General features: G+C 48.1%; 1 protein-coding gene across 16 annotated transcripts in view; it reads right to left on the bottom strand.

The window, feature by feature from the left end:
* KCNQ2 (potassium voltage-gated channel subfamily Q member 2) overlaps positions 1–12,510 on the bottom strand; it is a 73,567-nt gene that overhangs the window by 48,035 nt on the left and 13,022 nt on the right. For all 16 annotated transcript variants that reach the window (XR_010348519.1, XM_064391828.1, XM_064391827.1 and 13 more), the window contains exons 2-4: positions 2,997–3,087; positions 2,020–2,146; positions 348–523 (exon numbers count right to left, since the gene is read on the bottom strand). Coding sequence is in view for 15 of the 16 variants with exons in the window: in XM_064391828.1 (XP_064247898.1) it covers positions 348–523; positions 2,020–2,146; positions 2,997–3,087 (394 nt within the window). In the remaining variant the exon portion in view is untranslated. The remainder of the gene's footprint in view (positions 1–347; positions 524–2,019; positions 2,147–2,996; positions 3,088–12,510) is intronic.

Here is a 12,510-nt window from a genome sequence, read left to right as displayed (position 1 = left end):
CCTGTGATTTTTACACAGAGCTGGAGAAGCTGGCTTTCTCTGGGGAAAAGTGAAAGAAGCAGGAGAAATGTTAAAATCATAAATACAGCATCAGGAAGCAAAAAACTAACAACAACCTCTTCCCAGACTGATGCCCTTACACCAGGGATTGGTTCCATGACTGGAATCTCTCTATCCCTTTCCTTCCCTTCCTGACCAGTGGAGCACTCCATCAGACCTTGTGTCTCTGCCTGTGCTGCTCCCCTGTGCTACCTACGGTGTCCTTCCAATCTCCCCAGGCCTGGAAGAACTCCGTGGTGGGGAGAACACAGAGAGCAGCTCCACGCCCTTGCCTGGGCCCTGCTCACCTTGCTGTGCGCGTAGACCACAGAGCCCAGGAGCTTCCAGGTGCCACCGCGCCGGTCCATGCGGATCATGCGCAGGATCTGCAGGAACCTCAAACTCCTGAGTGCTGAGGTGGCAAAGACGTTCCCCTGGGACCCCGCTGCCAGCACGGCGATGGATGCGATCAGCACCATGATGTCTGTGGGAACACAGGGCAGGGAAAGGTGAGGAAGCGCTGCCAGATCGGAAAACAGGCAACCCCTGGATCAAGGGAAGAATGATGAGGAGGACTCCATGATATCAGAAGGCTAATTAATTACTTTATTATACTATATTATTCTATACCATATTACACTACATCTAAACTGAAACTGCACAAATGCTCAACTGAACAAAATCTCGTGACTCTCTCCTGACCAACAGCACATGCACTTGGCCCCAACAGGCCAAGGAAAGAAAACACCATCACTTTGGGTAAACAGTCTCCATATTGCATTCTACTTTGGCACAACACAGGAGCAGCAAATGAGATAAGAATTGTTTTGATCATTCTCTTTGCTTCTCTCACTGCTTCTTTCAGGTTCAGAGAAAGTGAATCCCACAGTGCCAGGTTAACACCAAAGGGCATGGCGTTGTGGCTGCCTCGGGCTGTGCGTGACAGGGGTCCCCTACACTTGCATCCCCTGCTGGAAGGACACGGCACAAATCTGAAACTGGATGAAAGCATCCACTGCACACCTTGTGGAACATCCTGGTTTCCTTCTCCATGCTTATCATTCCCATAGAAAATGGGTCAAATGCTGCAAATGGATTTTGATCTGATTAAGGGTTAACATTGGATTAAATCCTTGCCAAAGGCCCCTTCTTTTATCAGCCATAGCTGCCTGTTACACAGAGCAGGGAATTCCCCCATCTAAACTGGGAATGAAAATCCATACATCCTCCATAGTAGTCTTAAGGTACTTAAGGACAAAGAAAGTCCAAGAAATTGGCCAAGAGAAAAAGTCTTGCTCAATACATATCAAAGATCCCATAAACTTCCCTCTTCTCTGATTTGCTACACAAATTTTATAGGAGTGTTTTTCTGTGGAAGAAACTGAAATCCTGCACATGACCATTGCCAGCTCCCAAAGGCAGCCTCCATAGCGAAGGGCACGGCCACTCTGCCCATTTCTAATTCCAGAAAACATCACTGCTGTGCCCAGATGGCCCCTCTCACAGGAGATTTGCTGAGTGCTTTACAAACAATAATTAATTAAGTCTCACAGCTCCCTTGTGAGGCAGCTCATCAGCACCAGGGAAGGCAAAGTGAGACATGGAGTCTCAATGACATGGGAAAAATTTGGTGTGGAGGTTGGATGCAGGATTACAGGATTCCAGTTCCTGTGCTCAGCTTCTCCTGGCTCAACCCTGTTTCTGTGGCTGTGGACAGCTGTCAGTGACACTTGAGGTATGCAGGGCACTGGGATGGCTCCCAGGCCAGCAGAAAATAGGGAGAGCCATTCGACAAATAACAAAAAGCATGGCCATGGATTAGGACTTCTGCCTTTGGGTTTTTTTCCCTTTCTCAAGGTGAGCATGAAGCAGCTGAAATTTAACCCCCAAAACACATGCAAGAACTGGAGCACCATGAGAACCAGTGCTTGGAATGGCCATCCCGGACCAGGGAATCTCATGCAGGGACTCAGCTCTTACCAATGACACAGAAAGGCTTGCGGGCAAATTTCAACCGTCCCCTCCAGCCCCGGTACCGGCAGCAGCAGCCGGCGGCCCAGATCCGCACAAAGTATTCCACCCCAAACACCACGATGGTGACAATTTCCTGCCAGGAGAAGGAGGACAGTGCCATTAGTGGGGAAAAAGGATGGTGGAGAGCACGCTCCGGAATCCAGGAGAAACCCACCACCTCGGAAAAAATACAGCACTGAGCAGTCTGCGCCACTCGACAGAGAGCCCAGGCTGGAGAGATCATCAGATCTCTGCTTCCATGTCTTCCCTCCTCCTCCCCAGCGTGGTGAGAGGTGCTGCACGTTGTAGTCATGAACTGGAGTTTTACACCTCCTCATATTGTGCTTGCTCCCCCACCACAGGACTGATCAACACCTCGTTGTCTCCCTACCACCAGGCTCCAGGACTCAACTCAGTTAGTGCAGAGGGAAGAGCAGAGATGGGAGTCACTGAACAGGAATAATCCTAGAGGATGACAAAAGGGGATTTGAGATTTTCCCTAGAAAACAGGCAGGTTGCCTGTGTGTGCTGGGAGATCTGGTGCAGGCATGTGTAGATCCTCCATCCCTGGATGCCACACGAGCTCTTTCCATCTCTTTCCATCTCTTTCCATCTCCACCTGAATATCCTGTGAACACCCCCTTCCCTCTGAGATCTTGTCTCACCTTTCACATCTGTCAAACCCAGTGAAGCCCTGATTAGTCTGGAGCACCTTTGGATTTGATGTAGGGCAGGAATGGGGAAGAGGAAAACAGACAAAGGAAAGGAGACAGGTGAATCCAGCAACCCCAGATTTTTAAAATTTTTTTCCCATTTCTGACCTACAGGGCCGGGTGGTCTCCTTCTCACAAGGGACAGCTTAAATTCTTGCCTCAAACATCCTGTCTCAGGGTTTTTTGTGGTTTTGACCTTATTTCAATACCTCACTGTCAGCCCCCACTTACCAGGATGTAAAGGGCCCCTTCTGAGCTGTTCTGGTACTCATCAATGGTGGAAAAGACAGACAGCACCAGGCAGGAGAACACTAGTAGAAAACTAAAGAACACAAAAAAGGAGAGAGAGAAAAGGTCAGTCTTAATGGTGGTAAATTAAGACTGGTAAATTTCATCCAATGAACTCAGAGAGCAATTTTGGATATATTTCTCTCTGAGTAGTGCACAGCTGCTACACCACCATGTAGAAAGGGTAAGTCAAGCACCCAGTTTTGCTAACTGCAAGGGTTATGTGTGGATGGACCCACTGGACTATCCCCAGTTTGGCCAGTGCCAGTCCAGTTCCCCTTCCAGCTGGCTGCTCTGATCACTTCTGACATTTTTTTTCTCCAAGAAAGTGTCAGCTCTTTCAGCAACACACATCCAAAAGCACCCAAACAAGCAGGGGCATTTCTAACTGGGATAAGAAGGGAGCAGACTGGCTGATGAGCAGGAGCATGGCCTGACAGCATGAGCTCTGCTTATGCATTTACATCCACAAAACCTCACACAGAAGTGGTGCTGCAGTTCTTGCCAGTGTAGCACATTTTTGGGTGGATTTAATGTTCCTTTCTCAGGCAGGTACTCCACATTAACTCCCTGCTGCCTGGAAAGACTGGTGACTTTTTGGGTTTGCTGGAGCATCACTGGGAGGTGGGTGGTTGTTAGTCTGCTCTTCTGTGGCCAGACATGGAACAGAAGAGGGGTTTGATCCAGCCCAAGGGAATGTGACTTTGGTGCTGCTGGCACTGGGGAGGGAGCTGGGCTGGTCTCTGTCCCAGCTCTTCAGGGACAAAAGAAGCCTCATCCTGCCATAAGCTGTGGGGATACAACCTTGATATCAGCTCTCTCAGTTTCTAATTTACCACAAAATCAGGGAGATGCTCAAACCCCAGCACTGCCATCTCATCCACGGGCAGCCTGGGCAGAGCCAGCCCGGCCTGTCACTCAGTGCCTGCCCCATCCAGGCTGCCCAGTGCTGGATGTTCTGATGCAAATCAAAGGGCACAGAATGAGTGACAGGAGCTCGGCTCCATTCTGACACTCAGCGCCTGAATCTGCAGCTGCTGAGGTGTCCTGGCATCTGCTCAAGGATGGAGGCTGCCACCCCTGCCCACTGCTTGCTCCAACAAAAGCAGGGAAATTAATTTACGCGGGATCGATTTACTAATACAATAAAGTAGGCCAGTGCAAGGAGAAACTAAAAGCTGCATTCTTTAAGAGCATTAAATAATTCATCTGTCTGACTTTGTCTCACATTCCTACAAACTGCATTGTGAATATTTATAAGGTTTGGTTCTGCTGGTGGGGTCTGTTGCTTTTTGGTGAATAAAGAAAAGGAGTTTCACACCACCAGGTCGTGCTTGTGGCTTTGCAGTGACCATTAATGTCACAGTAACAAGTAAAAATAGGGAGATTTGCAGTATTTATTCAAACCACAGGCTGAAACGTGGTGGTGAGGAAGAGACTTCTCCCTGAAGGAGGTGATGGACCTTCAGAGCCATCTCAGCCACGGCTGAGCTTTATCAAGCCACAAGATGAATCCAGCATCCAGCAGATAATTGCCTGATTTCTCACTGCAGATTTCTCCTTCTCACAGCAGATTTGGTGTGCAGACACTTGAAACAACCTCGGGAGAGTAAGAAAAGCTCACTTGCAATCCCACTCACGATGTCACTCAATGTCTTGTCCAGGTCCCACTTCAATATCTTTTCTCCCCAAGCTGGTCTCTTAAAACCTTTGCCATAAACAATCCCACCACAACCTGCCCTGCAGCCAGATGGGCTCCATCCATCCATCCATCCATCCATCCATCCATCCATCCATCCATCCATCCATCCATCCATCCCAACATCCTCCACACTGCTGGGGCCATGCCCTGGGAGCTGGAGGAGGGTCCCACTGCTGCCCACACTGTGGCAGGGGGAGCAGAATCCCACACTCCAGAGCTGCAACTAGGTTGCTGCACTCCTGGAATGGCCCAGATTTTGCTGCAAACTTCTGTGCTGAAGTGAGAAACAAATGAATAATCAATGAGAGAAGAAAGAGGGAAAACAAACAAACAAACAAACAAAAACTATAATGGAAAGGGATCAAAAAGGGATCAAAGGAAAAGAGAATTCTACATTTTCTGATTAAAGAAGTAGAATGTGAGCTGTATTTATTTTTGTGACCAAACATCACTGTAAAGTGCCTGAGGGAGGGCCAAAAGCAAAATGCCAATATCAGAGCAGGCTTGCACACTGTGTTTGCTCAGTTGATCACCTTGGATGGATCCAAAATAAAGCCAGTATCAATTCATGAGTCCTGGCAGGGACACACACCACAAAAAATAAAAGAGGACTCCTGTATGTTAAGCTGACAGATATTGATGGGAGAGGGGGAAAAAAAGGAATAGAAATTGCTTTATCACTTCAAATCCCAAGGATAGATTGTGCAAGCCGTGGTTGTGGGGAGAGCTGGGGCAGCTCCAGGTGCTGCAGGAGCAGTTGGACACCTGGGTGCTGCTTCTCCCCCTTCCAGCACATCCCTGCAGCCTCATCCCCAGCCTCTCCGTGCTCCTCAGCTCCCCAGGGCCAGCTCAGAGCTGCTGCAATTTCCACTCTGGGCTCCCCAGGGCTTCCATTGCCAGGGAGACCTGATGCAGATGAGGCTGGCAGGGCCAGCATTAATTACAGCTCTGCCGAGCACAGGAGGCAGCTGGGAATGCACCAGCTTCTCCAGCAGAGCATGGGAGATCCATGGCCAAATCCCACAGGGACAAAACCTGCCCTGGCTCAGTCCCAACAGGTAAGGGATCTCCCTGTCCCAGCCAGCAGGTAAGGAGCAGTCCTGCCAGCAAGGGATGCAGGATCAGCACAGGATGAGCTGCACACGCATCCCAAAATAGCTCCAGGGTGATGCAGCTCCTCTGCATGACCCACCAGCCTCTGGGGGGCTGGAAAAGGAGACTCAGAATGGCACCATTCTGCAAGGAAACTGCATTTGGGGGGCTGAGGTCTGTGTGGCTCCTGGGAGGCTTTGAGGGATCTGCAGAGGACAGGAAGAGGGAAGCTGAGGTACGTGCACACCAGGGCATGTATCCTCTGAGCTGTCACAGAGGGAGGGCACTGGGGAGCAGGACGCTGGACTCTGCTTTAATTCCACCTAATCTACCCAGACAGATCAGGAAAAAGCTTCAGATAATAATGGATAGCTAAGGAAAGGGAAACAAGCCAATAAATAGTGTAGCAGTTGGGGTGAATCTAATTTTTAAAGCTACCTATCTAATGAAAGTAAATTACGTCTGCAGCCTGACTCTGGGAAATGTTAGTTTGCAATAAGGAACATTAATTAGGTCCCATCTAATGATTTTTGCATTAAAGATGCCAATTCTGCTTGGAACATTGGAGAAGACAATATCCTCCTCCCGAGCACACAGGTCCTGCCTGATGCCTGGCTGGAGTCTGCACCCAGCATCCCCAAAACTCGGGGCAGGTTCAGGGTGGTTTGGGACCACTGTGTCCTCTCCAGAGTGACAGGAAGGAGAAACCTGTCTCCAGCCTGTTGGAGAAGCACACCTCATTGCATTTTCTCACCCACCTCTCATTCCTGCAGGCCCCCAGCACCTTCTGCTGCTCTGGCATCCCCACACCTGTTGCTGAGACCTTTAAGCTCAGCCAAGACTCAGCTGTGCAAATCTGACTGCTGCTAATACCAGTAAATCCAAAGACCTCCAAAGTCTGACTCTACATCCAAAGGTTATGTTGACTTAAAACACCCGTGCAAGCTTCTTATTACAATTTTTAAATCCCAGCACAAAATCTGCATATCCAGATTTCATATCCACTGTGCTTCAGGTTAGCAACAGAAAAAAGGAATGACTGAACTCCCCCTTGGAAATAAAAATACTTAAAATGCATGAAACATAAAAGATTGTCCTTCTCTTCTTTATTTTTCTTCCTCAGTGAAAGCACATGATGGAATCATCATAAAGCTTCTCAGGTTAATCATCTAATTTGCCTTCCAAAAGAAACCCCCTTGGAATCTACATGCCCATTTACATAAGAATTTTAAAAGGCCTCTAAATTTATTCCTGAAATACTCCTATTCAAATAACATTCACTGACATTCAGAAATGTTGGGGTTCCTCTGATGGAGCACCACTAATTAATTAGCAGCTGGGATGTGATGGAGATGGATACAACCAAGGAGGTGACAGAATCTTGTCAGAAGCCACTGTGCTTGTTGCCCACTTTGATGGCTTTCCCTGGAATTGGGAAAGGCCATTAATGATTTGTTTAATTAGAAGGGGCAAAGCTGGAAAGGAAGGAGTATTTCACTACAGGCACTCAAGAGCTGCACAATGAAAAGCAACTTAAAACATTTAAAACACTTGAAAATTACTTTGAGGATGTAAACAAGGCACAATTGATAATTGTACTAAAACAAAACTGACGTGCTTATGTGCAATCCCAGTAAATCCATTTGCTGTGGGCTCTGTAAAACCCTGCAGTTCAAGTACCTAAAACTTTGATGTAAATCAAAGGCCAGGAAAATACAGAAATGACAATAAGTGAAGGTGAAAGGGCATCCACAGCAAAGAGGAACAGAGATTGGCAAATTCCTTTTAGTGCTCAGAGAGCCTCAAAATCAGAATGGGAGTATTTGCAGCTCAATTTAAACCTCCATTGAGTCAGAAGCAAAATGCTGAGAAAGCCATGACTTTTCCAGGGATAAAAACTTTGTTGTATGGCACCTACCCTTAGCCAGGAGCATCCATCATCTTTATTCATGTAAGCAATCCTGCTGTGACTTGCAACCTGGCTGCTCATTTCCAAGGCTGAATAGAAGCCTAAATACCTCACTCCGGGTTCCCACATCACTTGGTCTCAGCCAAAATCATCTCCCAAGGCAAAATCTGTCACTAGAAGAGCTGGAAATAGAAGTGGAGACTCCTGCCTTTTGGTGCTGTGCCTTAATAAATGCTCTCCATCCCAAAAACAACTCCTGAAGGCATCTCAATCCCCTCAGGTTTGGCCATGCCCAGCCCCATCCTCTTTGCTCCTTGCATGATCCTGGGGGATCCCTGAGCATCCGTGTGGGTAGGAAATATTGTTTGTGATGTGGCTGGCTCCAAGGCAGGGAATGTCATGGTTTATAAACTTTTTAATAAATCATTATCAAAGGCCTGTCTGGGATAACATTTACAGCTCCTGTGCATTGTCAGTGCAATCAGGTGATGCCTGAGCAGCCTTGATAAGAACCCCCTTGCTTGTACAAAGCCATAAAGGGCACTGAGGACTGTGGGGTGAACTGTGGAATGGTTTGGGATGAAAAGGGCCTCAAAGATCACCTAATTCCAAGCCCCTGCCTTGGGGCTGACACCTTCCACTGGAGCAGGTGGTCTAAAAGGAGCCCTGGAGCATCTCCAGAGGACCAAAGCAGCGTTCCAGGGAAGGCTGTGGTGTGCAGAGTGAGGCTTCAGGTGGTGTGCTGGGAGGTGAGAATTCATCAGGCTACAGAGAAACAGCTCTCAGAGATCCAGGTTAAAGGATGGGAAGGAAAATCATAGAATGATTTAGGTTGAAAAAACCCTCCAGGATCTTTGAGTCCAACCCTTCCCCAGCACTGCCAAGGCCACTAAACCATGTCCCCAAATGCCACATCCACACATCTGTGAAATCTCCCTGAAAGAGCATGGCAAAGTGGCACAACCAAGTAACAAGAAAGCCTCTTGCCCTGCCTTCCTCCTATTTAGGAAGCACATTTCTCAGAAATAAAAACAGCATTTAGGAAATTTTTCCTTCAATATGCACCACTTCTTAAATCAGTTTCCACTCCAAAACCTCCTCCAGCCTTTTGCCCTTTCTTGTAACAGGAGTGCCAGAGTCCTGACCCAAACCCATGGGCTGCAGGAATTTGAGCTGAAATTGGGTTTCCATGAAATAATTTGTCCTAAGTCCAGCAAAGGATTGTGTATCCTCACACTTAGGAGCAAGAGTGAGCTTAAGAGCTTTTCTGGATTGAAGCCTCAAAGAACAAAAGCTGTCTGGAAATGCCAGGGAATGGAGATCAAGATCTGAACCCTTACAGTGGGAAAAGGAGTTAAATGTAAGGAATTGCTTGGGTTTTTTACAGGCTGGCTCTAATCATTTAACTCAGGCTGAATAAAAGCCTTATTAATAATAATGACTGAATGCAAAGTTCTAGCTCCAATGTTCTGCTTTGTCCTCACCCAGAATGAATCACTTGGAAATGCTTGTCTGCGTATTCTCCTCGCCCTGCACACGCAGCCTCAGAGGAGCCAGATGTCTGGAGGAAAACCTAAAGTATTAATCAAGCCTGTGCACCTGCCAGAAGAGTCTGTTCCTGCTGGGATCCAGCTCTGCTGGGCTGAGGCTTTCTTTCAAAAAATTTGGTGGGGAGAAATATATTCATGCAGCTGTAGAAATGGTCCATGGGAGAGAATCCTAAAGCCCACGGTGCAATTACAGTGCATTGGGAGGTAAATTAAGAGTATAAAATATTGGACATTTAAGTAATTCTTAAAATGTCTGCGCAGGCATTTATTCAGATCATGTTCATTGATTTTAATGTGAGGGAAAGTTGCTGTCTCATGCAATACCCACATTATTCAGATTGAAATCTGAGCACTGTCTCTCTTTTATCCCACAGGGTATTCCCCCAAAAGAGCCTCAGCTTCCTCCCCACCCTGGAGAAATCACTGCTAGTGAGCACAGGAATACAAACCTTCCTGATCCAACCTTTATCCCTATTTGAAAATCAAGTTATTTCTGTTTCTTAAGCCTTGCTTTTCTGCAACACCTCAAGAAAAATAAATTTCAGAAGCCAGAGAAATGCTGCATGGCTGGAGCATGCAGGAATTAAAATTCTTCTTGCTGAAGTCAAACTCCTCTGACTGACCTGGGCAAGTCACTCGATCTGAGGTGAGCTCTAGAACTGGGTTAAAAGAAAGCTGTCCCTATAAAATGTAATGCTGCATCTCATCTAAACATTCCTCGAGGGAATGCAATATACAAAAATAGGCTCTGGTCTAATTGCAGATAGGAAGATTGTCTCCAATCAGGCTGGGTCCTGCAGCAGACAGGAATAGTAGCTGGTTTTTCAGAGGTCTGTCCCAGAAGCAGCGATTCAGCTGGAGCCTGAGGTTTCCTGTCCACAAAGGATGAGCTCCATGCCCCTGAGCTCCTGCAGGTTCCCCTCCTCATCTCTGACTTTGCACTAGTTCTAGCACCACGAATTCCAGCACCTCAAAACCAAAACTCCTTGCTCAGAGCATCCTTAGGGAGCTGCTGCCACAGGGGCTCAGCAGCTCTCAGGAGCCATCAGAACTGTCCAGACACAGAAGGGAACTAAATGGCTCCAAATCCTTGTGCTGCCCTTAAAAACCTCTGTTCCCCCATGGAGGAGGCCCTTGGTTTGTGCTCCTGTAAAAGCAGGACCCCAGAACTGCTGCTCTTGGGCTCCCTCCCAGCTAAGAGTGAAGGAGAATGGCTGAGATACTGCAATGCTGGAGGCACTCAGATGCCCCAGTCACTTCCCAGGCCCCATCCCCAGCTTCATTCCTTGATCATCAGAAGACAAGGATGTGGTTTCTGAGAACCAGAGGCTAATGGATAACATCAAAGTGTAAAATGCAAGGATTACCAAAGCCCTGCTAATTTCATTTGTTCGTTTGTTTGTTTAATTAACAGAGTCTTGGGGAAAATAAGGAAATGTTTACAGACTGCCCATATAAAATCTAAGAGATGGTAGTTTCATCATCTGTTTAATTTTACCTCTCTTGTCCCAGGTAGTGAGCAGGAGCTCACAAGCAAGGTACAAAAGAATTGGCTTACTGCATTTTGATTTCAGTCCCCATAAGACTATGACTCCCAAACTGGGTTAAAAAAAAAAAAAAAAAAAAAAAGTAACCTGAAGAATAACAGAAATTCCACAATAATTGGGATTGATGTTCCCTCTGACCCACTCCAGCACAAATCAGGAATAATCCTCTGAAAGCCAAGGGGGCTGCACTGGCACAGGAGAGGCTCCAGCTCAGCTGGGTCCAAACCATGCAATGCCTGAGAGACACCTGAGTTTGGCAAAGAGAATGCAGGATTAGGTCCAACAAACTGAAATAAAGGTCCAGTGGTAGTTTTGGAGCTCTGCATCCCCTCCCCACATTGGTAGGACATCATGGTCCTCCACAGCAGGGGTGGCAGAACACAGCCCTGGTGTTTCCATGCCTGTGAAGCTGCTCCTGTCAGCATGGGGACATTTTTTCCAGGAGCAGCATCTTGGCCATGCAGACAGGCAGCCCAGAGGAGCTGCCCAGGGTGAAGGGACACAAAACAAACTCGGATCTTTGGAGAACTCAGCATTTGGAAGACAGTGCTCTTTAGCCCTAAAAAATTGCTGAACCAGCCCAGTTATGCCGCAGGGAGAGGAGAACATCACACCAGCTGCCAGTCAATCCCTGCTCAACTTCACCACTAACAGAACTATTTTGAGTCTCCCAAAACTGCAGCTCTGAATTCAAAAGTCCTTTTCCACCTCTTCCTCTCCATCAGCAAAGTTTCCCTGAGCAGCAGGCAGATTTGTGCTCCCCAGGAGCCATGGGGACATCATCCTGCCACCACCCACATGGGCACCTCCTTGGCTCAGGGCAGCTCGTGACACCTGCACAGACAGTGCCAGCTCTGCCAGGGCACAGCCTCTCTTTGCACCTGACACATTAATCCCCAGCACCAAAGGAAAATTAATCACTTCTGTCACCTCTAACTTTCCCTGGCAAAACACAGATTCTGCAGGTGGATGGCCAGGTGTGGATGGGAGCAGGAGAGGACAGCTCACACACTGAGAACCTTTTGCAGAGGGAGAGGCTGCCCAGAGAGATGAACCCTGCAGAAAGGGGAGGGAAGCCGTGGCCCTGCCACAGGAAATCAAGGCAAGCTCAGTTAATGAGGGAGCCTCGTTTGAACTGGGCAGCTTTGGGGCCTGCTGCAAGCAGGGCTGGGGTTGAGAGCCAGCACATGCAGGTCAGGGCTTCTGTGCTCACCTGGAGACCTGCAAAACAGGTGACATTACCTCCCCCAAAACCTCCATCAGTGGGAGAGGGGAGGAATGATGCATGTCCCCCCAGGTGTCCCTGCAATGCAGCAGTTCACAGGTCAGCACAGCCTCTTCACTCCAGGTGAGGCTACACTACCCAGCCAGCTCCCAAACCCCAGTGTCCCTCACTGCTGCTCATTGCTGTGAACCACCCAGACACGGGCAGGTGGGAATCAGGCTCAGAGAGCACCAACCAGGTGGTGACCAAACCTCTGTGGATCCCCTGACAACGGGTGAGCCTCACACGAATGCTCTGTCTGGCTGCCTCCATGTCTCTACTGAAAATCTGGACCCCTTGGCTGATTTTCATCAAGTTTGCCACAGCGATGGGCAGCAGTGAGGATAAGAACCTCTTCTCCCATTTTTGCCCCTCAGAGGAGGCTGCCACATG

This window comes from Passer domesticus, chromosome 16 (assembly GCF_036417665.1).
Source record: "Passer domesticus isolate bPasDom1 chromosome 16, bPasDom1.hap1, whole genome shotgun sequence".
Lineage (NCBI taxonomy): Eukaryota > Metazoa > Chordata > Aves > Passeriformes > Passeridae > Passer > Passer domesticus.
Note: the sequence above shows the minus strand (reverse complement) of the source record. Positions and strands in the feature narration are given on the sequence as shown.